This window comes from Podarcis raffonei, chromosome 1 (genome assembly GCF_027172205.1).
Source record: "Podarcis raffonei isolate rPodRaf1 chromosome 1, rPodRaf1.pri, whole genome shotgun sequence".
Classification (NCBI taxonomy): Eukaryota; Metazoa; Chordata; class Lepidosauria; order Squamata; family Lacertidae; genus Podarcis; species Podarcis raffonei.
Window position 1 is genome coordinate 35,710,260 of NC_070602.1, and position 25,968 is coordinate 35,736,227.

Below are 25,968 nucleotides of genomic sequence, written 5' to 3' on the forward strand. Positions count from 1 at the left end.
AGAATTGCTGAGAAAGTGGTTCTATTACCCACCCTGATTCTGCATAGGTGAGATTTGAAATTGGTTTTCCCAGATCCAAATCCATTCTTGTCTATTTGAAAAGTCTGAGACATCTTGATCCTTCTGGTTCCTTTAGAGCAGAAACTTCTACCAAAAATGTAAAAGTCCAGCTGGATTAGTCCATATGTCTGCCTGGTCCACAGTGTGTTGCCTGTAATGGCCTGCCATGTCCTTTTGGAAAGAGCGTGACAGCAAGAGCTCTCCACCACTGCCTCCATTCTACACTCACCCACCCACCCCAGCCTGAAAACAACTGGCATTCCAAGGAATGCTGCCTTTGAAATAACATATGTGAACATTTTTCTGTTTTCCAATCTAGTTCTAATTTAATATTTCATGTTCATACACAACTTCTCATGAAGCTCCTTCACCTTCCTGTCCTGCCATTTTCTAATTCAGGTGCACAAGCATTTGTGAAACCAATCTGTGGTATAACAAGCACATTGGGGTCTATTGATGGTGAGCAGGTAGGAACAGAATAGGCTGTAGGGAGGAAGAACAGTTAAACGATATTGTTTGGCCTCTTGTGATTGGCCATTTTTAATATTAATCCAGCCACTGTAGGAGCAGCAGCAATGGTTACTGGTTTCCCACCTGTCTTCTCAAGCCTACATAATGCAATATCTTGTAAAATGCAGAACACAAGCAACAAAAATGCTTTTCATTTAGGAAGTGTGGGTGTATATCCATATATGCAAATATGTTCACATGCATCACTTTTTAAAAACATAATAAAATATATGCAGTGTTATAGTAGTTACTTAGAATGATAAAGTTGGATGATAGTCTTTTTTAAAAAGGGGTAGGTAGAAAGAAAGGTGTACTAGATTGGGATTAACAGACAACCAGAGAAAGGACCCCAAGGACACATTGGGAAATAGTGAGTTCTACACTAGGGGACATGCCACAGCAAAAGCAGTGTTCCCTGCTCAACAACCTGATATCTGCTGAACTTGGTTGAATAACGGAAAAATTAGTTATATCCCCTGTCTCCTCCTGTTTTTGTGTGTTTAAGGTTGCAAGTATTAGAACAATTATTGACATCTATAAAACAAACCAAAGGATCACGGCAGCAGATAGTACAGCAAAATGTTCTATCAGCATTTTCTAATGTTCTGAAGGTAAGAGTCTCCCTTTGTTACAAAAACAGGTCCGTTGGCTAAAAAGTGATTATACCTTAAACATTGAGAGGTGTTACTATAGTGATGTTCTGTGAATTAGAAAATTTGAATAATACTTCTGAGAGCCCTATGTCCTTGAAAATAAATCACATTATTTGTGGCATTGTATTAAATTCCATACTCTTTGTAAGTATTCATCATCAGGAAGAAAATTTAGAGTTTGAATATAATTTCAATAAATGCAACTATAAATATGCGTATTTGTTGCTTGCCCCTTCTAAAATGTTTTCTCTCTCTTTCTTTCTGTTTACCAACCACCAGATCTTGTCCTAGTTTTCTGTTTTTAGACTTAAAGGTGCTTTATACACTTCTTTTTTGAAGGGAACATGTTACAGACTTTAATGTTTCGAGCACGTTTATTATTTCTTAACCTCGTGCACACTGTGGAATTGCACGATGGACACTGTCTTTTCTGACCTTAAAAACATGCTGCATTGACAAGGAGAAAAACTGGTGCAATGCAGGAATCCACATTCCACTATTGTTTAGAAACTCTCTAACGGAAACCATGTTTGTATAGCTGGAGGTGTCCTGTATTGGCAACATAATTATCTTCCTCTTGCATCTAGAGTCAAATGGAAAAATATACTGCTATATGTGCAACCCACCTCTGTTTTCATCTGCTTGATGTTGTCTGGAAAAAACCTTTTCCCTACAGCTCATAAGCTGCTCATGCACATGAAGATGGGTTATATATTTTATATTCATTTTTCAGGCATCATTGCCCAAAATTTAGCAGCTTAGAGTGGTAGAATACGACCTTTGGAACTACTCCTGTAGGGATGTTGAATAAATAGTCTTTATCCCTGTAAAATTCTGTCTACTGTATCTACATACTGAGCTTTTTAAAAAAAATATCTTTTTTTTGTTCTAGCACTTGGCTAGCTGCAAGGGAAATTTAGGTTCTGAAGAAATTCGAAGCTGTGCCCTGACCTTAGTGATGAGTGCCTTGGAAAGTAGTAACCCACTCTTAAGATGTTCTGCTGCAGAATCCTTAGCCAGACTTGCACAAGTAGCTGCTGACAGTACCTTCACTGCTGGATTGGTGCAAATTAGCTTTGACAAGTAAGACACTTCTTATTGCATTGTTTTGTTACATTGCACTGCAGTACAAAATGAACTGCTTGGTCCTGTGCATATATACTCAGAAGTAAGGAAAAACTTCAAGGGTAGAGTTCATTGTCATGCTATGATGAATGTTCCATCTGTGCAAGCTTTTAAGTTTGCTAGATGAAAAAAATCTCCTATTCCTTCCCTCTGTGTGCTGTTCAGGGGGTTCTCAATTGCTTTTTGAATGTCCAAGTACACTGTGTCAACCAGATGCTTGATGACATTCTTGAAAAATTCAGTGAAACAGACCTTGCTCCTGCAGAAGCCATGCTGACTCTACTTCATCAAAGTTTGTTCTTCTATAAACTTGGTTGTTTTACCTTTAACAATAATTACCACTAGTTTTCCCAGGACAAATGTTAAGATAACCAGCCTGAAATTTCCAGGATCACTCTGTATCCCTTTTAAATAATTGGTATGATATTTACTGCTTTACAGTTCTCAGGGATGGAAGCTGATCTGAGGGGCAAGTTATGTATTTTTGTTAGAAGGTCAGCAATTTGACAGGTGGATGCCGTCCAGACCCAGCAATCTGTCAGTTTTTATTTTGTGTATTAGGCCTAGAACTTCATCTCTCATCACCACTATCTGCCTCAGTTCGTCAGATTCCCTTCCTGCAAAAGTTAGTTTGCAAACTGCAAAAAGCAGTTTTGAGATCTGCTACTGTATATCTTCCATTGTGAATATTGATGCAAATAATTCATCCAGGGTTCTGGGCAGAGGATTCATCCTGGGTTCTGGGCAGAGGATAAGGAGACTTGACACCAGTAACATATTTTTTCCTCTTTGCTTCACTAAAGTTATCTTGTAAAGCTGGACTCCGTTGCTATAATCACCATTCTAATTTCATTTGATTTAACATGTATGTGACACTTTCCCCAAAACCAAGTTGAGCTCAAAGCATCTCTTACCCAGTTTATTTTTTATTTTTTATAATACTTAGACTAAAATCTGCTAGAGATGTAATATCAAGAACAGGACATTCTTTGGCTCTGGGATCCCTCTATAGATATCTAGGAGGAATAGGCTCCACTCAGCACCTGAATGCTTGTGTTGGAATACTTTATACATTATCTCAGGACAGCACTTCACCTGAAGTACAGGTATTTATTGGTTTCAACTGTTTTTCCTTTTTTTATTGTGTAAGTGGCTTTGAGTGTAACAGTTTTATTATTTATACCCCACCCGTATATAACTGTGAAGAAGCAAACCTTTAAAAAATGTTACCTCATTTGAGTATTGTTTAATAGTCATTTTGTAAAGTATGTCTTCCTTCATAAAAGCAGACTTCAAATCCTTGAGCTGTTAACTTGGTTGTTGTTGCTCTTGTTGGTTGTTCTTCTTGTGGGCTGTGACTGATATTGAACTGAGTTGTGGGAAGGGAAGACTCACCATGAAAGGCACATGAATCTGGGACGAAGGATCAGTGTATGGTCAAAGTGCCCTATTCACTATCCTTTCCTCCTTCCAGTTCTTCTGTTTCTTGAACCCTCTGCTTGCTTCTTCTGAAACAGGGATGGAGGGCAAGAGGGTGCTGGAATTTTCAAACTCAGGTCAGCAAGGACAGTGTTTGCTCCCTGAACTTACACACACACACACACACACACGGGGGGGGGGTCAGCTCTTAGATAAGCATGAACACTTAGAGCTGATCTGCGTGGATTCCCACGTGACACCACACCCCTCCTCTTACATGTACTAGGGCCATCTATTCTGATCTCCATTTTAGATGCAGGTGTGGGAGAAATGCAGACAAATCTAACTATGGATATTCTTTTCTAAGAGTTAAGGCCATAGAGCTGTATTGCTGATAGGCAGACTCAGACCATAGAAATGTAATTGGTAGAGAAGGCTCTGTGCTATGTGGTTTCCCCTCCTCTCCTGGAGAGGAAGAAGCATATAGTACTCTCTGTCGTCAGCCAGCCATGGAGATGTGCCTCCGATCCTTCCAGCATCATGCATATGCCTGAAGCTGTTTTTGCTGTAAACACAAGTATTTAACCCTCATTTACTTTTAATGTTGTTGCTGCTAAGGACGAATGTTCGACTGTGAGAAAAATATAAACTGATCATGTTGTCTGTTAACCCACAACATAGGTTTGTAGGGGAATAACATATAGTTAATTATATTCCCTCACCTACCAAATAAAACCCATCAGCAGTTAAGTGAGCTGCTATTGCCACTGAGGAAGGCAAGAAAGTTCAGGCCAGTTTATATCATGTCTATATTCATGTATGCCAGAATCGGTACTTACTCACTTCTCCCTTCCCTTAGCCCTGCCGTGAGGAGCAATTACGTTTCTTCAGGTCATTCATCTTAAACTCCTATCATTTCCAGTCACGTTGTCATACTGAATTATTAGTATATTATTTAGCACCATCTCACAGAAGTACACTCATTTTACACAATAATTTTATTTTTGGTCACAGTTTGCGAATTATTTTATGTTTGTGCATTTGTATGTGTGACAGCACAGCATTTTTGGTATTTTACAGACCTGGGCACTGCATTCTCTGTCACTGGTCATTGATTCTGCTGGTCCTCTGTATCACGTGCATGTGGAACCTACCCTCTCTCTTGTTCTAATGTTGTTGTTGACTGTGCCTCCTGCTTATGCTGAAGTTCATCAAAGCCTTGGTCGCTGTTTAAATGCACTTATCGCTACTTTGGGTCCTGAGTTGCAAGGTATGCACATATTTGCGACGTAATGACAAGACAGGAACCAGGCTGTTGATTATGAAGCTGGGAGATAATGCTTTGCTAGTTCTCACTTAGTGAAATGTGTATGGAGTACAGCAAGAACTAAAACAATGTTCAGATTTCTGCATATTGGGACAAATTTTTTCCCCAAGTCTTGCACAATCACATCATTAGCTTGGGTGTCTCTGGCTGTAGTTGGACTACTACTCCCAACATCCCTGACTACTGGCCCTGCTAGCTAGGCATGATGGGAGTTGTAGTCCAACTACAGCTGGAGACACAAGTCTCAGAAACACTGGTGTAGTTTGTAGCCCTCAAAGCTCATTTAATGGATAAATTGAATGTGACCTGCATGCTTCTATTCTTGAGTGCTTCAAATGACCAGTGCTCTTTTCCCCTGGCTGGAGAACCCCTACTAGTCTTGAGGTCTACGCAAATTTTCCCTCTGGGTGCATATAGGTGCCCTTTTCCCTGATTGCCTAGATCAATTACAGTGGTGCCTCGCAAGACGAAATTAATCCGTTCCGCGAGTCTCTTCGTCTTGCGGTTTTTTTCGTCTTGCGAAGCACGGCTATTAGTGGCTTAGCGGCTTAGCGGCTATTAGCGGCTTAGCGGCTATTAACGGCTTAGCGGCTTAGCGGCTATTAACGGCTTAGCGGCTTTAAGAAAAAGGAAACAAACTCGCAAGAACTCACAAGACGTTTCGTCTTGCGAAGCAAGCCCATAGGGAAATTCATCTTGCGGAACGACTCAAAAAATGGAAAACTCTTTCGTCTTGCGCGTTTTTCGTCTTGCGAGGCATTCGTCTTGCGAGGTACCACTGTATCTGGTTGAGGCCCAAGCAAGTGACATTGACCATGTTCTTTGCCCTTGGGTGTGTGGTTTTTATTGCAGAAATTAGCCAGTGCAGGGTGAGAGGTCATTCAAGGACCCTGGCATGGAAGGTAGGGTGTTCAACCACCTGCTGCCTGCTGCAATGTGGATTGAGATCCCATGTCTGCAGGGTGGGCAGCGGGAGAAGGAACTCCTAATGAACCTAATCAGGTTTTTTCTCATGCAAATTGCCAGCACTGGGGGCCTAATCAGGACTGCAGCCACGAAAGGGGTAAAGCCCTCTAGTCCCATGCCAGTGTCCCAATATGCATCGCCCCTGCACAGTTCCGGGGCTTTAGAGTTAACATCTTCCTCCTGGCCAATTTGTCTCAGTAATTTCTATTATTGCTCTTTTTGTATGGGGAAATGTTTTTTTTACATATAGCGCAGGGACTTCATTGTTTGATGTTTTGTGAGTTTTTCAGTTATGTATTTCTGTTTTTTAAAAATGTTAGAAGTAATCTAGAAGATTTAGCGTAGGCGGTGCACACGCTGAACAAATAGTAATGCAGTTTTTGGTGTTGTTAACTGCTATCTGAGGAAAAAGAACATGACAGAGGGAAATCTTTCTCCTTCCTTCTTTGTCCTATGTTATAGGCAGCAGCACTACAGTTTCAGCCTTGAGGGCATCTTGTCTCCTAGGCTGTGCAGTGATGCAAGATAATCCTGACTGCCATGTCCAAGCTCAAGCCATCTCTTGCCTTCAGCAACTTCATATGTTTGCTCCTCGTCATGTAAACTTGTCTAGCCTCGTACGGTGCCTGTGTGTAAGTACATATTTACATGTTAAGCTTTCCCTCTTTTTGTAACTTGGAAACAGAGCATTGGAACTGCAGCTTTAAAAATTGTTAATGTGCCATACTTTTTTAGTCAATAAAGTCCACTTTTTTCAGATGCATAAACTGAAACATGCACTACTTCCATGAGGCAGGTTAATTTATTTGAAAACCTGCCTTTTCAGGGTGGGAACTGAAAATGAACAAATTGTTCTGAGGAAACAATTTATAATTTTTTGTTGGAAGTATGGTGAGTCTTTGGTTACTAGCAGAGCATCCTGGGATATTGCAAAGTTCTCTCACTGGCTTCTGAAAATTGTCGGTGTGGTGTCTGGTTTGTGTTCATCCTTTAGTGTAACCACTTACTGGTACTGTCCTGTGTGGGCAGCAGAAGAATATTGCTAGCAGTTGATGGCATCTGTGTATCACATTACAATATGTGCTAGTAAATGATTCCTTGATAGGTCTGTAAAATAATGTTGCCTGAGTTGGAATGAGACATAGGAAACATACAAAGTTAGTGAATGCTTTTGCCATGTCTTCATTCTAAAATACTGAAATTTTTGAATAGAAATATATGGACTTAATGTTGTCCAAGAGAAAAAAGCTCCCACATATTATTTTATAATGAATCTTTAGAGACAGTTCGTTGGTGCTGCCCCACTAGCCCATTCTGCCTTCCTCAGCCCCCACATGACTTACTTAAAACCAGTTCATAGGGAGGCCCTGGCTGTCAGCTTCTTCCTCATTAGTCTCCGTGTTCCCCTTGTAGAAGTCAGCAGAGAGAAGGATGGGGACAAAACTAGAATTAGTTGGGTTATGACTCCACCTACTTTTCACCTCCCTGCCTTCCACTCTTCCAGTCCCAATGAGCCCCAGTGTAGAGATTTGGTGGGCATAATTTTATATCAGACTATGTGATGATTAGGCTCTCTGTCTAGCTCTGGCAGCACATTTGGGTTGGGGTCCCATGACTTCAGAGTACTAGTTGTGAATCACTCCTGACAACTTTTGGCTGCAATCCAAAGGCAGCCACTGCTCATAGCATCCAAGCTTCTCTAGATTAAGACCTTATATGAACTATCCCATCTTGCTATAGGTATTATGGTCTGCTTTTTCTTTTTAAAAAGCAGCAAGTACTTTGGTGTAAATTTAAAAATATAAATTGGTTTCAAATGCAATTTAACATTATCAGTTCATTGTTTGTTTGTTTGTTTGTTTGTTTGTTTCATAAGATTTATAAACTGTTTTTTTTTAAAAAAAACAACAACCCTCAAAGCAGGTTTACAAAAGATAAAACAGTAAAATCATTAAAGCTGTTTTCAGCAGTTAGTATTGGCATTTGGCTTTTTCATTTTAAGGACCTGGAGTAATAAGTAATGCAAGTTGAAATGTGCAAGTGCTCATCTTGTGGCAGTAAATTTGTTTTCCATTGTTGAAGGTTGGGATCACTATGGGTTCTGATACCTAGGTTTTGTCATGACTGGATTATCATTTGTTTTTGTGCAGGAGATCTTGTTGGAAAATTCTGTGTTGGTAGGTCTCTGTGCACTGTTAAAATTTCAGCAATTTTCAGTGTTCTTCTTTTAATTTTCTCATTGTCTCTATTTAACCATTAATGTGAAGAAAAACTTTTAGCATGTTGAGTTATGTTTTGTTCCGGTCTAACCAAATTCTTTCTTAACATTTTTATAGCTGGCACACACACTTTGCTGTGTATATTTTATTTTTGTGTCTATTTTACTTTTGCATTAGTTTAACTTAAACATCTTAAACTAAAAAATAAATAAAGGAGACCACCATTTTAAGGGTGTGTGGGTGTGGTTTGTATGTGTGGTTTGTATGTACTGCTTGCATTTTTTTTCTGTGTTTGTTTTTGCCATTTTCGGTCTCTTAAAAATGAAAGAGATCAGAAATTAGCATTGTTATTTGTCTTGCAGTTAAGCTTGTGTGTTTTGGCTTTTTCATATAAAAAAAGGAACTGGCATTTTTTTAAGCATGCATAAATCTCAGTGTGAGATCAGCTTGACTCAATGTTGCATAAAGCATTTGTATACTTGAAATCTTAACTTCAAACATCTTATTATTTTTTAGTTTCTTAAATATGTGCTAGGCATATTTTTCTATGCATCAAATTACCTTTATAAATTAGTGTGCATGCAGCAACGTAAGAAATTATTAGATGCAGACTTGGTTTGATTAACTGTGAATGCATAGCACTTTCTGTGTCCATTTTACCTCCTTTTGTTACTCCTATCATTCTGATGAGTTCCCATTGACAAATGAGGTACATGACCTCCCAACAAGGTTTCTTTGTAGCATGCATCCAGCTCTGCCCCATTTTTCAGGCTTCTAAATGGATACAAGATAGCAAATGATAAAGAACTTGTTAACTTCCTCTATAATTCCATGCTCATTTAGTTTGTCTCATTGTAATTTTAGAACCTCCATTTAAACTCGAATTTTAGTAGATACTATCTTTCTGGCCTAGATATAATTCAGCAAGTTTAATATGCTAGGGGATTTATTGAGAGTAGTTATAATGAGTCTGCAAAATTTGTACATTTTAAATATGTCTGCATTTGTAAATTAAGATGATGAAATTCTCTAAACTAGTATTGAAACAGCAATATTTTGGTGGCTAATGTAAGGGAGCTGCAGGCTTTGCTATAGTGGGTATTTGTAGTATGCCATATCCATTGGTAGAGAACACATTGTTGTTGTTGTTGTTATGGTGTCTATACTTCCTTTCAAAGGGATGTGGGTGGCACTGTGGTCTAAACCACAGAGCCTAGGGCTTGCCGATCGGAAGGTTGGTGGTTCAAATCCCCATGACGGGGTGAGCTCCCATTGTTCGGTCCCAGCTCCTGCCCACCTAGCAGTTTGAAAGCACATCAAAGTGCAAGTAGGTAAATAGATACCTCTCCAGCGGGAAGGTAAACGGCATTTCAGTGCACTGCTCTGGTTCGCCAGAAGCGGCTTAGTCATGCTGGCCACATGACCTGGAAGTTGTAAGCCGGCTCCCTCGGCCAGTAAAGTGAGATGAGCACCGCAACCCCAGACTCATCCGTGACTGGACCTAACGGTCAGGGGTCCCTTTACCTTTACCTTATACTTCCTTTCACCTGAGGATCACAGAGCTGTTTACAATATAAAAACACAAAAATACATAACATGGTAACAAACAAAAGTAATCCCCCACCCTAGTTTAAAAGGCATAGGTTGTTTAATTAGCCAAAGGCCTGGGAGAAGCAGGCTGGTTTTGCCTGGCTCCTAAATATATGTAAAGAAGGCAACAGATGAGCCTCCCTGGGGAGAGCATTCCCTAAGCAGGGAGTCACAGCAGAAAAGGCCTGTCTTCCTGTTTACCACCCTCCGGACCTCTCATGTATGAAGAAGGGCCTCAGATGATGATCACAGGGTCCAGGTTGGTTCATATGGGGAGAAGTATTGCAGTCCCGAGTCTTTTAAGGCTTTATAGGTCAAAACCAGTGCTTTGAATTGGGCTCGGAAACTAATGGGCAGTCAATGCAGTCAGGCCAGGATTGGTGTTACATTAGTTCAGTATCTTTGATGTACTGTGTATATGTAAGAAAGACATCAATATTTCACCATTCATAGCATCCCTTATTATATTATCATTCACAGATAGGTAATGTTGGGACAGACTTCTGTCTGAAACCACAGAGAGCCATTGTCAGTCAGTATAGGATAGTGCTTAACTAGATGGGCCAATGGCCTGATTCAGTAAAAGACAACTTCCTACCCATATTATAACATTTGTAATGTTCTATTTAAAATGATTATATGCCAGTGATGTGAATGGCATTTCTTTGAAGGTGCAAAATAATAAATGATGCTTATTAATTGACCACAACCAAAAGTAGTTTTTATTTTATAAAGGTTTAGTTTATTCGTAGCTAAAGTAGTTGAAATCTTTCTGTTCATTTGCTTTTAAACAAATATTTGTATCCCACCTTTCCCCCAAGTGTGTTCAAGGTGATTTACAACAGAGAAACTTAACATGAAACAATAGATGGAACTGTTAACACCAGCCAGACACAGTCAAGATAGTGGAGGTTGGCTCAGATATTTTTACTACTGTCCTCAGGCTTTTTCTTCTCTAATATCTGATTTCTAATTTTGTTTCAGAAATGTTATTGCTTAAAGAACTTCAGGCTCCTGTCTTTCAGATACCACCTATAAAAGTGCAACCCAGATTACATCCTTTGTCTATATATTTCAGGTGAATCTCTCTAGTTCATATCTGTTGTTGAGGAGAGCAGTACTAGCTTGTTTGCATCAGCTTGTACAAAGAGAGGCAGCTGAGGTATCTGAACATGCTGTGGCCCTTGCTAAAGACAGCAGAGAAGACTTTAGTCCAGGTAATATTGAGATTCAACCTTGTACCAGTGGATGCAACAGGACTTCTCTCTCCTCTCCCCTCCATGCTCCCAGTCACCTCTGGATGTTCTCCCAAACACCCAGACCTGATTCTGGGGGAACGCAGGGGATTGCAGGAGATGAGAGAGGAGCAGAGTCCTGCTAGCACAAGCAGGCCACCATAGCCGGGTGTCACTCATCATGTTTTCCCCTCTTAAATGTTTTTTTGGTTTTGTGTAACTTGTATCTTGCCATGCAAAATCCTGCAGATATTTGTGTATTGCAAACTGACTGCTTGGAGGCACAAAAGGCACATGTTTATCTGTTCCAACCTATAGTTCTTCAGACTGAAGGACTGGGAGTTTGACTGCTGCACCACATCAAAAGCTATATCTTCCTATAAAACTGTCATGCCAGAGAGATGAATCTGTCTTAGTCTTCTGTCTTGCATGCTAGTTTTGTATGTGCAAGGCTGGTGGGGTTTTTTTTTTCTTTCTTTCTTTCTTTCTTTCTTTCTTTCTTTCTTTCTTTCTTTCTTGCTCGCTTGCTTGCTTGCTTGCTTGCTTGCTTTTTGCATGAAATCACTCACTTTGCAGTCTAAAACAGTAGAGTCCAGAAACAGACACTTGTTGTTTTTTATTTGCCTGTTTGGTCTCTGATTTGCACACTTTGCTCAGAAAGGCATGCCTGGCTTGTCTTTTTGATGCCTACTGAAGACCTTCCTTCTTTAAGCTGAGACTGTTCCCAGTATTGGAATTACTTTAAAGATGTATAATCACTTGTTGCTTGGTGTCCTGGGTGACTTTGGGAAGAAGGGTGGAATACAAATGAAATAAATAAGTATTTTGATTGACGTAAATGGCTTGTAGGAGCTTATTTCTGACCTTATATTGTAACCTGGGATGTAGCTTTCATGATCTGTTGAAACACCAGCTTCGTCCATGGCTGATTTTGTGCCATAGAGGTAACCCAACAGAAGGAGGGGTATGGAAGTGTACAACCCTTCTTTTGGAGTCTGCTACCCATGCTGACCTAGCTAGTTTGTGGTCTGCTGTCTGAATGGACAGGGATCAGCATCAACCCTCCCCTGAAATTGTGGCTACCTCTGTCAGAAGTGGTGATGTTCCTTTCATTTTCTTTCTTTCCATCTCCGAGAGCTGGATGTTGGTCATATTAAAAGAAAAGGCATCTGTATGTTGGAACAGAGGGCTGAAATAAGTCAATTTGGACTATTGCTGTAGCTCTAAAAATGAGGTTTGAAAATAATACAATGACACTTCCGCCAAGACATTTTCTTACTATATGGAATCATGGGGGGAAATCAGAGTCATGGTATGGAGGCAGGAAATGTCTTGAAATGTGTTTGGTTTTAATTATGCTTTGGGCATTAATGATGCTAGAGAGATGGGATGAGCAACAGCCTTTTGATATTATTTCAGGGTTAAATATTTTGCCACAGTATTGCACTTAAAAACTTTTGTCAGCTTTTAAGTGCTGTGATTCATGCTTGTTTCTCAGCAGATGAATTCAGATCACACTGTTGTTGCTTTTACAGGCATTAACATCAGAGAAGTAGGCCTTGAAGGTGCATTACTGAGCTTATTGGACAAGGAACTGGATCCAAAACTATGCCAAGATATCAGAGAGACCCTGAGCCATATGCTTATATCAATGGGAGTGGAAAAACTCTCTTTCTGGCTTAAACTCTGCAAAGATGTTCTAGCTGCCTCTGCTGGTATGTGCTGATGCCTTCTTCCTAGAAAGTAGATTTTCTCATTAGATAAATGAATCAACTGACCATACTATCAGCTGATATCCTAACCTATTTTGCAAGTAATTTCATGTAATAAGTGAGAAGAATGACTCATAAAAACTTCTAAGTCGGAAGACCACAGAGGAAAAGGAGGAGCCTTATGCAGGGTGATCATTGGAGGCCCTCCTCCAGTGACATCAGAAGGGAGTCAGGTGGCCCCAGAGAAATGGGCCTTCTCAGTGGTGGTACTTAATTTTATGGGATTCTCTTCCTAGCAAAGCTTTGCTGGTGCCTACGTCTTGGCACAAAGAAAGACCTTTTTAATTTCCTAGACTTAGCTGCTGGTAGTTTCTATTACAGTGGTACCTTGGAAGTCGAACGGAATCCATTTTGTTTGACTTCCAAAACATTCGGGAATCAAGGCGCGGCTTCTGCTTGGCCTCAGGAGGCTCCTGCAGCCAATCAGAAGCCTCGGAAGCCACGACAGACATTTGGGTTCCAAAGAATGTTTGCAAACCGGAACACTCACTTCTGGGTTTGTGGCATTCGGGAGCCAAAACATTCGACTTCCAAGGTACGACTGTAGTTTTGTTACATTTTTTAATATAAATAAGTCTCCTTTGCATCACTCCCCACACCTCTTGCTCTGTTTCCTTGCTGATTCCTCCTCCCTATCTCTATTCCTCCTGCTCCCCTCCTGCCCTGTTACACACCCCAAGTCTTTGATGGGTACTGCTGCAACAGTACTCTGATCCATTAAGTGTTTTGCCCTTTACCTCCCTGTATCTCAATGCAGATTTCATCACAGTGGTTTCAGTGGACACTACCCAAGAAGAAGAGGGAGCTCAAGGGGATGATGAATTTGCATTAGCTTTGGAAAACAATGAAAAGCTGCACCCTTTCCCTCATCCTCGATGGTCTACTAGAGTATTTGCTGCAGAGTGTGTGTGTAAAATTATCGGCCAGTGTGAGAATGCAGGCAACGCTCACTTTGACATAGCTCTGGCACAAGAAATGAAGCAAAGAGATTCAAGAGGTATGTCGTCATGTTTATGCAGACATCAACTGCAAGTAAGTGGGTATAGGATTGCAGTCTAAATTTAATTTGACAAACGGTAGCTTAATGGGAGCCAACAAAATCTCTTTCCAGCTATTGCAATAGACATTTGTTGAGGTGTGTATTCAGATTATTGTTAGTAGGCTCATTTGTGAGCAAGAGAAAAATGAATACTCTTGAAGAACAAAGAGGTTTGTAGATTTATTATGGCACAAACTTTTCAGAGACTAGAGTCAACTTAATGCAGATAGTATTATTAGATACATGTTGTATTGTCCTTAGTTGGCAGGTGGATATAGATGGGTGGGTGGAAATGTAACAGTGGGGTCAAAAGGCTATTTGAGTAAAAAACAAACCACAGTATGGCTTCCTGTCCTGCTACATATACTAAGCTGGCATCTAGCAGTAGCCATTCCATCAGACTATAGGAGAGAGAGATGGTTCTACAGATGGTTCTACAGAGAGATGGTTCTACAGATCCTTTCTGCCAGCTCTGCTGAAGGGTCAGACATTTTGCTCATCCTCTCCTTGAACTGTTTCCATTCCAGCTGGGCATTTTCAGTAACTCTGTACTAATGCCCGAGATTGCCTTTCCCCCCTCCTCCCTCCCAATGTTTCCTCCTTTTTCTGTAATGTCTCTTAGATGTTAATCCTCAGGGTAGGGGATGTTTTATAACTTGTGGCTTTAGACTACTCTGGAGCCTTTTTTGACTGGAGAGTAAACCTGGGATTTTGTCATCCAACGCTGCTATTGTGTAACTTTGCAGACATTTGAACTTTAATTGAATTAACATGGACTTTTTAAGACCATTTTGGCCTGCTTTTTCCATATAGAAACGTCACCTTGAGGGTAATGGTTCACGCTTCTGATGAAATGAAATCTGGTCTATAAAGTTAATGCCATAATAAATCTGTTACATCTTTTAGATGTCAAACCCTTTTATTGTTGTTTTTTCTGCTACAGACTAACACAGCTTTATTACTGGAAGTTAATATTACTGAAGCAAACTTTTCCAGATGTTGCACCTAAAATGTTGACTCTGCGCAGACTGTTGACAATCTGCATCTGTAATCGGTGGTTTCCTGGTTCAGCAGGAAATGATGCCTATTTATGTATAGGTGTACAATTCATAGGACGGGAAAGAAGAGGGGGTGGGAGATAGGCATCCATGCTTTAAGTGTCCACACTAAAATACATTTTTCATATTAACAAAATGATGTTTTCCTTCTCCACCCCGCCAGATGATTTCCTAGTACTGCACTTAGCTGACTTGATCCGCATGGCTTTTATGGCTGCCACAGATCACAGTGACCAGCTTCGTCTTTCTGGCCTTCAGATGTTGTTAATTCTTGTTCGGAAGTTTGCTGCTGTGCCGGAGCCAGAGTTCCCAGGTCATGTGATTCTGGAACAATATCAAGCAAATGTAAGTAGGCTTTTGGTTCTAGAGGCGTTTGAAAAATAAAATGCATATTAAGAGTTAACCCTACATTGCACTTGAAAACTTGTGTTATAAAGGAATATATTATTGGCGTCTTACTACACAGGCTGAATAGAATTTATAACAATAGCCCTCACTGTAGTGAATCGAGCTGATTTTGTGAATGTGCGGTGGAACTGGCCTAAAATAAATGAATTTTTGGAAAATATTTTATAACATGTTACTATAAATTAGCTTATCAAATTACCAGTATAAAGAGTAGCAGAAATCAGAAAGCCTCTGTGGCAACTGAAGTGTATAACTTGGTCCCGAAATGTTCATCAAGTTGGCAAACTATTAGGAATAATTTTGCATGTTGCATCTTTTGCCTTTTAAGAGAATCATACTCAGATTTGTAAGAATATGTTAACTGGGCCAATTTCTTCAAAATATTCAAATATTTTTTAGCATGTTATCAAATTATTTTTTTTAGGTGGGTGCAGCGCTTAGACCGGCTTTTACTTCTGAAACACCACCTGATGTAACAGCAAAAGCATGCCAGGCAAGTTTTTTAAAACTATATATATAGAATTCAAATTTCATCAACTCTTGACCAGTCACAGGTAAAACTTGATAAAGATTATATCTTTATCTTATCTCTTAAAAATTAGTATTTGAGACTGCTTCACCTCTGAACATTAAATATGATTGCAAAATGGGTTTGCCAGAGCAGAGAGAAAGCTAATAACCTAAGTAAGTACGTAAATAAGAGAGCACAAACCCAGGCATAGTGTTTTGTAGCATTACAAAAATAACTATATTGTTTGCTGTTCTATCATACTAGGTTTGCAGTGCCTGGATAGCAAGTGGTGTAGTAAGTGACCCTAGTGACCTTCAGAGGGTTCATCAATTGCTTGTGACATCCTTGACCAAAATACAGGTGGGACAAGAAGCCCAAAGTCAACTGTACAATGAAGGCACATCAGTTATGGAGATCCTAGCTGTGTTGAAAGCTTGGGCAGAGGTACTTTTTAATGTACATATTTATGGTGGCACTAGTGCTTTGCAATTGTAATTTGTGGATCAGACATTTGAATATCTACAGGGGTCAACTTCTAGTTTTGAGTTGTGGTGTTTGGCAAAAACATCTGGATTTTACCCTGATGTTCAAGGAATTGGAGAGCATTCCTATTTGCTTATACTGAGTCAGACCATTGGTTCATTCAGTTGTCAGGGCTGGAGTCAGATGCAAGTCAGCACGAAGAAGCAGAGTCAGTTGCTAGTGAAGTTAACTGTTTATTCAAGGAAACAGCATACAACTCAGCAACACTTCCCAGTAGGTCTTGCCCCTATATTCAATGGCCTATCAATGAGATTGTCCTTTCATGTTGTTGTTTCAACAGGTCTATATAGTTGCAGTACAAAGACAGAAAAAGCAAAGCGACGTCAACAGACCACCCTTGGTAATAAACATGACAGAGGAGAGCTGCAGGGATCAAATATCTCCAGTGGATGAACTTCTGGAGCTAGTCCAAGCAGATCTGGGCAATCTGAGCAAACTCTGGCTTGCTGCACTCCAGGATTATACTCTCTTAACTTTGCCTTCAGAATTTGCCTCTCAGCTTCCTGCTGAAGGTAGGCAGGCAAATAGAACAATACAGTTTCATTTAATGCATTAAATCTATTATATTTCTCTGCTGCTTTTCACTCACACGAGTCACAAAGCAGCTTACAAAGAATAACAATAATAGAACATCACAATTACAACATAAATCGTATAAAATAAGTAAAACAACCACCTTCTGTACAATACTATTAACAAAACAACTAAAAATTAAGCTAAACATCACAAGTCATAAGATTCACAAGGCATTGTTGCACTCATAATCCACAAAATAAGATTAACAAGATTAACAAACAACCAAAAACAAACTAAGCACTGTTGAATTCTCTCTCTCTCTCTCTCTCTCTCTCTCTCTCTCTCTCTCTTACACACACACATACACACACACACACACACACACACACACACACCTCTTTCCCCACCCTCATGACTTAGTTCATCAAAATACATACACATAAAATACATTCTGCAAATACATACTAAATTTGTTGCCACATAGTTTGGGCCAATAACTTCTTGTCAGCAAAAAATTTAAATGAAAATTTCAAAAATGTGGATGCATAAGATGCCTGTAAGATTGCAGAATTTAAAAAGAAGTTTACTGAAGTCATCTTTGATGATTTGTGAATATTACTTTTAAAGAATAACTAGCCAAACCTTCCTCATTGTTTAACCATAAAAAGTGTAATTAAAGTAGTAAATACAAAGCTACCTTGAGCTGTTTGGAATATGCTAAACATTTGTTGCTTTTAATTGTAGGTGGTGCTTTCTATACTGCAGAGACAATTGAAAATTCAAGACCACACTATCAAAACTCCTGGGCATTGATTCTCCATGCAACAGCATTGTGGCTTACCAGCACAGGTTTTCTTGTAGGTGACTCAGATGAAGGTCTAACTAACCTTTCTCGACCTGTCACCCCAACTACAATGTGTCAAGATTCAACATCTAGAGCTGCTGTAAAATCACCTGAAGACGTGAACACTGATAGATTTCATCTGGTTTTGGGTTAGTAAATGCATGAACTTTTCCTGGTGTTATTTTCTCATGTAATTTTTCTGATTGTTGTTGGAAATCAGTATGAGATGTTAGGCACATGTCGAAGTGGTTAATATGCTACTGTTGATAAAATTCTGCATTGTATGGGATTACTACAGAATTTCACCATTATTTCATTGAATCAAGCCAGTGGTCCATCTAATTGAGCTAATTGTCCCATCTAACTGAGAACTGTTAACCCAGAATGTCAGAGGATCTGAAACCCAGTTCTCCCAGTCTCTGGGAATTGGAATTTTATTTACTTATATCTTATTTGTTAAAAGATTTCTAATCTGCCCTTCATGTTGAATGATCTCAGGGTGTATAACAATTTAAAACAAAACAAAACTGAAACATACAGTTGGAAGAGTACTAATATATACTCGTCCCAGCACAGGCCCAATAAAAATTATTTCAAATGCCTGGTGCAAAAATCTGGCACCAAAAGATGGACAAGAAGAGCACAAGTCAAATTTCAGGGGCAGATAGTTCCAAACTAGTCAATTGACTGATGTGTTATTGGAAATTCAACTCTGATTCTGTTCACAGCATAATTTCTCCCCTCTTTTCTTAGGAATTAGTGTGGAATTTCTATGTTCTCCTCGGTCAGATGCAGGAATGGAAAATATTACTTCTTGCCTACATGCCTTACGGGTGCTGCTTGATGTTCCTTGGCCAAGGTCTAAGATTGGTGGTGATCAGGTAACAATCTATTGGAAATCCTAAGTATGAATTATGAATTGTTCTGTGTTAACAATAATTGCTTCTATCCGATGTCTCTAAGAAATTGCTTCCTTCGTTTTCTCTCATCGTGATTTCTCATGACATAATGTGAAGGACGCTTGAAATAGCCTCTGTGATACATTTCACCATGTGTGTTGCTGCATTGTGTGTTCCACACTTTTCCTGTTTCCCTTTATACAGGAGCTGAGTGTTGAGCTGCTGAATGTTTTACATCGGCTTATAGTGACAAGAGAGTCCCCTGACATTCAACTTGCTGCTCTAGAAGTTGTTCGACAGATTCTTTTGGCAGCTCAGGAACATGTCAAGGAAAAACGGAGAAGTGCAGAAGGTATTGTTCTTGATGACATTTAACTTAATATGCTGGCTTTCCACGCACAAGGTGGCTTACATAAAATCAATTGAGGACAATACATAAAAACTTCATAAAAACAAAGCAAAATACAAAAAAGAAAACAAAGAGGAGAAAACCAACATGGTTAAAAACAAGCAAGATCTCACACAATAAACGGTTGGGAGTTGCGAGCCACACAGGTTTCATGCTTCTTTCTTCTCTGGCTCAAATTTCTCATGCCACCCTTAAACAGGGCCCTTCTTATTATGTGTTAGAATTGAATAAATATCTTATGACCATGGTAGGTAAAAATAAATAAATTGCTGAGGTTCTTTTCACCGGTAAAGGTAAAGGGACCCCTGACCATTAGGTCCAGTCGTGACCGACTCTGGGGTTGTGGCGCTCATCTTGCTTTACTGGCCGAGGGAGCCGGCGTATAGCTTCTGGGTCATGTGGCCAGCATGACTAAGCCGCTTCTGGCGAACCAGAGCAGCGCATGGAAATGCCGTTTACCTTCCCGCTAGAGCAGTCCCTATTTATCTACTTGCACTGGTGTGCTTTCAAACTGCTAGGTTGGCAGGAGCAGGGACCGAGCAACAGGAGCTCACCCCATCACGGGGATTCGAACCGCCAACCTTCTGATCGGCAAGTCCTAGGCTCTGTGGTTTAACCCACAGTGCCACCCGTGTCTCTGTTTTCACCGGTAGCATAATGCTAATAGTAGTTTTTTAACCTGTATTTCTAGTTTATTTCCATATTTGTCCTGCATTAGATTCTTTCTGAAAATGGGAGCTGCACCCATATAGGATTATTTTAGTTAGTGATGGTAATTTAAGCCATCCCTCCTTTTAATAATGAACATAGCTGTTAAGCATAATATGCGTCAGAATTAATATACTGTGGTACCTCGGGTTACAAACACATGGGGTTACAAAAACTCCAGGTTACAGACTGCGCTAACCTGGAAGTAGTACCTCGGGTTAAGAATTTTGCCACAGGATGAGAAAAGAAATTAATTGTGTGCTGGTGGCGCGGTGGCAGTGGGAGGCCCCATTAGCTAAAGTGGTACCTCAGGTTAAGAATGGTTTCAGGTTAAGAACAGACCTCCGGAACGAATTAAGTTCGTAACCAGAGGTACCACTGTAGCTTGTTTTAACAGTTGGCATTCATACCCTACAAGTGAAACAACTTAACTGTTGTTTCTTTCTTCCCCAAGAACCTCACCAATTTTGATTGTGAAAGGGAGTTAAGAAAATCAAACCTTTTCACCATCCTCACAAAATTACAGTTTCTAGTGTTTGAGACAAAAAAAGCAAAGTAAGTTCATACAGTGCAGCTAAATGATGGAATTTGTTACCCCTTAGATGGCTTTAAAAGGGGATTAAATAAATTCATGGTGGATAAAATTACCAGCAATGACGTGTCATGATGACTATGTACTGCCTCCAAGTTTAGAAGCAGCATACACCTCTAAGTAGCAGTTTTCTGTGGAGAGATTGCCATTGTGGGCAAAGAGGTTGCTGGATTAAACGGGCCTTTGGTGTGCTTACACAAGTGTTCTTCTTATGTATCAAATCCTCATGCTATGGCACAGCAGTAAAACTGGGAATAAAACTACTCTGTGAATTTGTAGTACAGCTATAGCAGGAGTGAAGCTAAATTGGGAGTTGTGATGCATGTCAACATGGAGTTCTGTTCTGCAAACTATGTGTCTCCACAGCAGGAAAAATCCCAGTGCACACAGCTGAAGCAATTGTAGATTCTTTCCCTGTTGACCTCTGCTTCCATTTCCCTCCCTCTTTCACTGCCTTTGTGTCTGTTATTAGACAGTAAGAGCCTTGAGGTAGGGACCTGTCAGACCTGTTCTTTGTAAAGCATCATCTACATAGATGGCATTATTTACATAAGTAATATATGTGGCATTGCCTTTTAAATGCTTTAGAAAAGAACTCTGTGGCATGGTTTCCGCTGGGAGAACCTTCCTTTGTAAAAGCACAGGAGGTTTCTGTCCCTCATGGGTGCAAGTGACTGTCCTGTTCTATTTATTTGCCTACTTTCTGAAGAACTCCAGGTATCTTAGAATTCACAGTATCAAAATAATGTGTCAGATAAAAGCAACCCTCCAAGTTAAACCCAGTTTATAACACAAGCACACAACATTTACATCTGTTTCATGGCTTGGACAACCCAGCCAGAGGGGCTGGGTATAAATAATAACATTATTATTATTACTTATATGGGACCGACATTGATAAATATGTCCAGTTTCCTCTGGAGTTGCATGCGAGGTATATATTCTCAATGCTGTTAGTTCTGACAGGACTCATTACTGGTGTATAGGAGCAAAACGTGTGCTTGATGTTTTATTATTGGTGTTTTAATTGTATTTTGATGGTGATTGTTTAATAATGTTTTGTTGTATGGAAACCACTCATGATAGGAAAGCAGTGTACAAAAATATTTATATAAATAAAGAAGCCGCAGGTGCTGGGGCTAAATAAAAATGCCTTCAGCAGGTGCCAAAAGGAATACGATGCAGGTGCCTGCCTGCTATCAATAGGCAGGGAGTTCCATAGATCTGGTGCTGCCACACTAAAAGATCAAGATCTTTCAGATGTGGTGCAAGTATTATGTGCCGCATGTAAAAGGGCTAGTACTGCCGATTGAAGCAGTTGCATGGCCACATATGGAGTAAGACGATTTTGTAGGTAAACTGCTCTCCAAGTTGTTAAGAGCTTTATATACTAACACATTGAACTCAGCCTGGTAAGCAGATCAAGTGGAGACCTCTCAGCCCAGGTGCTTATATGCTGACAAGGCCTCACTCCTATCTATCTCTGTCCTTCCATTTTAGTTGATGACGGAGCTGAAGAGAAGGAAACATTGCCGGAATTTGGAGAAGGCAAAGACACAGGCGGGCTGATACCTGGAAAGTCCTTAGTCTTTGCAACCCTGGAGATGTGTGTGTGCATTCTCGTAAGGCAATTGCCTCAGCTGAACCCTAAGATAACGGGCAGCCCTGGAATTACATCTGGAAAGCCTCAGTTGTTATCGGAGAATGGAAGCAGACTAGTATCGGTGGCATTAGGAATCCTCTCTGATGTTCCTGCAGTCTGCTCACCAGAAGGTAGGATGCTCCCAAGATGTTTCATTTGCGAGGAAGAAAGAGGCAGTGTAGGGAGCAATCCTCCCATTCTAGGAATGCCAGCTCAATATTTATCCTTTGTTTAATGTGCACCAGAAGCTATTTCTTCTTAACCATGATATTTTCATCACCCCTTTGTCATATCCTACAGGAAGCATTGCCGTTCTTCCTACTATCTTGTATCTGATTATTGGAGTCCTCAGAGAAACTGCTGTGAAATTACCCACAGGCCAGTTGCCTTTGACTGTTGCTTCATCGTTACAAGCTCTTAAAGGAGTGCTGTCTTCTCCCATGGCCCGGGCAGAGAAGAGCCGGACTGCTTGGAACGAAATGCTCCGCAGTGCTTTGGTCACTATTCTTAACTTTTGGGATCAAGGTATGAAGGCTGAGGAAGGTGTTTGGTATATAACTCAAGACAGTATAAGAGTGGGGGATGAGGTCTGCCAACAATTGAATATCATAAACACCACACCAGTGAGTGATTCCTAGTAAGTAATATGCAACATTCTGTCTAGTACTAGAACTGTCTGGGTACAAAAAACAAAGTCTGGCATCTGAACAAGTTTCTAGTAACTGGTATGTGACAGTTGGGTTGCTGAAGAAGGTAGGGAGCTGGCTTCTTCTCCCCTTATGGTCTCCTGCTTCTTAGACCTTGCTGCCTCCTCTCCCCAGAGTCCCTACTTTGCTCTCTCAATCCCACTGCACTTTGGTCAGAACTTGGCTTACACACATTTCTTCCCCTTGTCAGACCCTTCTTCCATACCTGTCTTTGCTTTCTCTACCATTTTGATGTTGTACATCTTTTTAGAGCCGAGCACCTTCTGTTCCTGCCTTCTACTCACTTTTCTTCTCTTTTTTTCAAAAGCCTTTGGATGCCACTCGTTGTTCACACCTTTCCTTCTTTTTCTCCCAATGGACTTCCCTGGAAGAATGACTTAATCAGAGTTGAGGCTTCCCAGAGCACACCTGAGTAAGGCTCAGCTCTGGAAAGATACATGGTAGTAGTAGCAGTAGTAATGTATATGAAGTTGTCATGTTAAGACAGATGACCTATCCGGCCCATTATCCAGCCTATTTGGGCTGGCCAACAACTTTCCATGATCTTAGGCAGAGGTCTCATCCATGGCATATCCTTAACTGTAGATAACTGAAAAAGTTCTGAAAAGTTATCTGCCCTTGCTCTATATTGTAGCTTTTTAATAAAAAGCAAATGCATACAACTCACTGGGGGGGGGGGAAAATCTGACCGAAGAGGAGGGCTCAAACATTCTTCAGCAATAGTTCATGCTGAGTAAAAGTTCTTAAGAGTATCCAATGTACATTCTTAAAAATATGTGTTTATCTGCCAACTGTGCTTAACTAAAAAATCTGTTGATTTGTGATACAATTGATCTTAGCATCTTGATTTATGCATTTTGATTGATGAAATGCTCCAGTTTCAGAACACAAATTTAAGATTGTTTTTAATTGGTAGATGGTGCTCATCAAGAATTGGATGAAGGTAGTCTGCTGACTGCAGTCACAATATTCATTTTGTCTACAAGTCCAGAAGTTGCTACCATGGAGTGCCTTCAGAAGTGTTGCATTGAAAAGTTTCAGTCAGCAATGGAATCTAAAGATCCTGTTGTAAGCCCTGCATATTGTTTTTATTGTTTAGAACTCTACAATTGCTATGTTTTAATGTTCAGCCTTGAATGATTTATTTAGAATCTCACTATATAGCCTAGGAGGCCCTCAAAGCAGCTTGATTCTCAAAATAAAAGTTCACATTCAGGTTTGGTATCAGGAACAGTAATAACATGGCAACACTATGGAGCCTGAATTATTCTGGTGAAATTTCCTGCCTTCATCCTTAGTCTTCTTTGGTGTCCACATTCAGCCTCAGCCTACTAGGCAGAAGAGCCCACTGATTATCACTGAGGCAAGAGTAGGGCCAAACAGTAGGAAATCTCTCAGCCCATGATGAAGGCAAATCTTTGTCTTGCACTGAAAGGCAGCTGCCTCCACCATCTGAAGTAAAGTGAATGGCCACAGGGGAAAGGGTCTTTTCACCTGTGATGCATATATAGTATATAGTACATCTTGTGGAAAAGCTAAAAAGTATGCTTCCTTCTGTTTGATACTGAAGGATTGTTGTTTTTTGTACGGATCTCAGCACTTCTATTTTGATTTGGGCAATATGGAGTCCTTAACACAACCCCAGAGTCGGCCATGACTGGACCTAATGGTCAGGGGTCCCTTTACCTTTTAAGTTCAGGGACGCGGGTGGCACTGTGGGTTAAACCACAGAGCCTAGGACTTGCCAATCAGAAGGTCACCGGTTCAAATCCCCGCAACAGGGTGAGCTCCCGTTGTTCGGTCCCTGCTGCTGCCAACCTAGCAGTTCGAAAGCACGTCAAAGTGCAAGTAGATAAATAGGTACCGCTCTAGAGGGAAGGTAAACGGCATTTTCGTGCACTGCTCTGGTTCACCAGAAGCGGCTTAGTCATGCTGGCCACATGACCCGGAAGCTGTACGCCGGCTCCCTCGGCCAATAAAGCGAGATGAGCTCCGCATCCCCAGAGTCGGTCATGACTGGACCTAATGGTCAGGGGTCCCTTTACCTTTACCTTTTAAGTTCAGGATCACTGCACATAGAACAGCTTACAGTTACCAGAAAGAGGGAAAGAAGACAGTGTACTCATATATGCTGGTATCTGGCAACACACCTGCATTAATATGCCTAATTTACTCTGTCTGGTCTTTTCCTGCCATATCTGAAAGCAGATCTTGCTACTGACATTGGTGCAGTCTTCTGCTTCTGATAAATGTACTGATGCACAGGACATCCCCCCAAATGCAGTTCAGCAGTGCTCTCCAATACTACATTTTTGTGTTTTAACTTGGAATTTCCCTTTTTCTTTTTAGGTGCAACTTAAATGCTACCAGCTTCTCCTTACCATTTTCCAGTATCCAAATCGAACTATCTCATATCCTTACATTCATTCATTGGCATCATCAATTGTTTGCAAACTGCAGGAAACGGAGAAAGTCAAGCCTGAGAATTCTGCTGAACTTCAGGTTATTCAGGAAGGGATAAAAGTCGTGGCTGCTGTTATAGCTCTCGCTGAGGAGGAACATCGTAAGTGTCTTTTGTAAGGCAAAATAGATTGACATCTGGAATCAGTTGCTAATTAAAATATGTCTCTGTTAATGCAATTTCGGTTGTGACAACATGTTGAGGACTCATGACAGTGCTAATCTGTTAACATTTCATCACTTGGTAAAGGTAAAGGTAAAGGTACCCCTGCCCGTACGGGCCAGTCTTGACAGACTCTAGGGTTGTGCGCCCATCTCACTTAAGAGGCCGGGGGCCAGCGCTGTCCGGAGACACTTCCGGGTCACGTGGCCAGCGTGACGAAGCTGCTCTGGCACTTGGAGACTACTTCTAAAAGTATTCTTTAAATTATTACTTAATCTAGCAAATGCATGCAGTGATGGAAAAACCTTCTGAACACAATAACCCTTCTAGAGGCTGTGCTATGTAGAGAATGTGCACCTTAAGCAGATGGTGCCAAACTGGTGATTTGCTGTGTCATATCGGCTAGTCTATCCTACTGTACACTCAGTGCTTTGATCTACCCTGTCCCCACTTGGATGATCAGAAATATTTTCATCCTTTTCTTCATAGTTTCATTCCAAAATGGATGTTCTCCAGCTATCTGTTTTCCCCCCAAGAGCCAGTTTAAAAGCTGCTCACCTTTTTTGATGTCAAGAGCAAGGAGGTGCTCTTGC

The 25,968-nt window shown here is 40.5% G+C and overlaps 1 protein-coding gene across 3 annotated transcripts in view; it reads left to right on the forward strand.

Moving 5' to 3' along the window:
* The window catches only part of HEATR5A (HEAT repeat containing 5A), a 58,828-nt gene that overhangs the window by 30,448 nt on the left and 2,412 nt on the right, over window positions 1-25,968 (forward strand). For 2 of the 3 annotated variants that reach the window (XM_053380936.1, XM_053380952.1), the window contains 20 exons: window positions 1,076-1,181; window positions 2,116-2,306; window positions 3,295-3,454; window positions 4,848-5,037; window positions 6,523-6,692; window positions 8,211-8,237; window positions 10,948-11,086; window positions 12,640-12,819; window positions 13,634-13,873; window positions 15,137-15,318; window positions 15,806-15,874; window positions 16,157-16,336; window positions 16,716-16,947; window positions 17,696-17,944; window positions 18,549-18,676; window positions 18,899-19,046; window positions 21,904-22,176; window positions 22,346-22,570; window positions 23,669-23,820; window positions 25,102-25,315. In XM_053380936.1, coding sequence (XP_053236911.1) covers window positions 1,076-1,181; window positions 2,116-2,306; window positions 3,295-3,454; window positions 4,848-5,037; window positions 6,523-6,692; window positions 8,211-8,237; window positions 10,948-11,086; window positions 12,640-12,819; window positions 13,634-13,873; window positions 15,137-15,318; window positions 15,806-15,874; window positions 16,157-16,336; window positions 16,716-16,947; window positions 17,696-17,944; window positions 18,549-18,676; window positions 18,899-19,046; window positions 21,904-22,176; window positions 22,346-22,570; window positions 23,669-23,820; window positions 25,102-25,315 — 3,455 coding nt within the window. The remainder of the gene's footprint in view (window positions 1-1,075; window positions 1,182-2,115; window positions 2,307-3,294; window positions 3,455-4,847; window positions 5,038-6,522; window positions 6,693-8,210; window positions 8,238-10,947; window positions 11,087-12,639; window positions 12,820-13,633; window positions 13,874-15,136; window positions 15,319-15,805; window positions 15,875-16,156; window positions 16,337-16,715; window positions 16,948-17,695; window positions 17,945-18,548; window positions 18,677-18,898; window positions 19,047-21,903; window positions 22,177-22,345; window positions 22,571-23,668; window positions 23,821-25,101; window positions 25,316-25,968) is intronic. The other variant, XM_053380941.1, reaches the window with a different exon arrangement.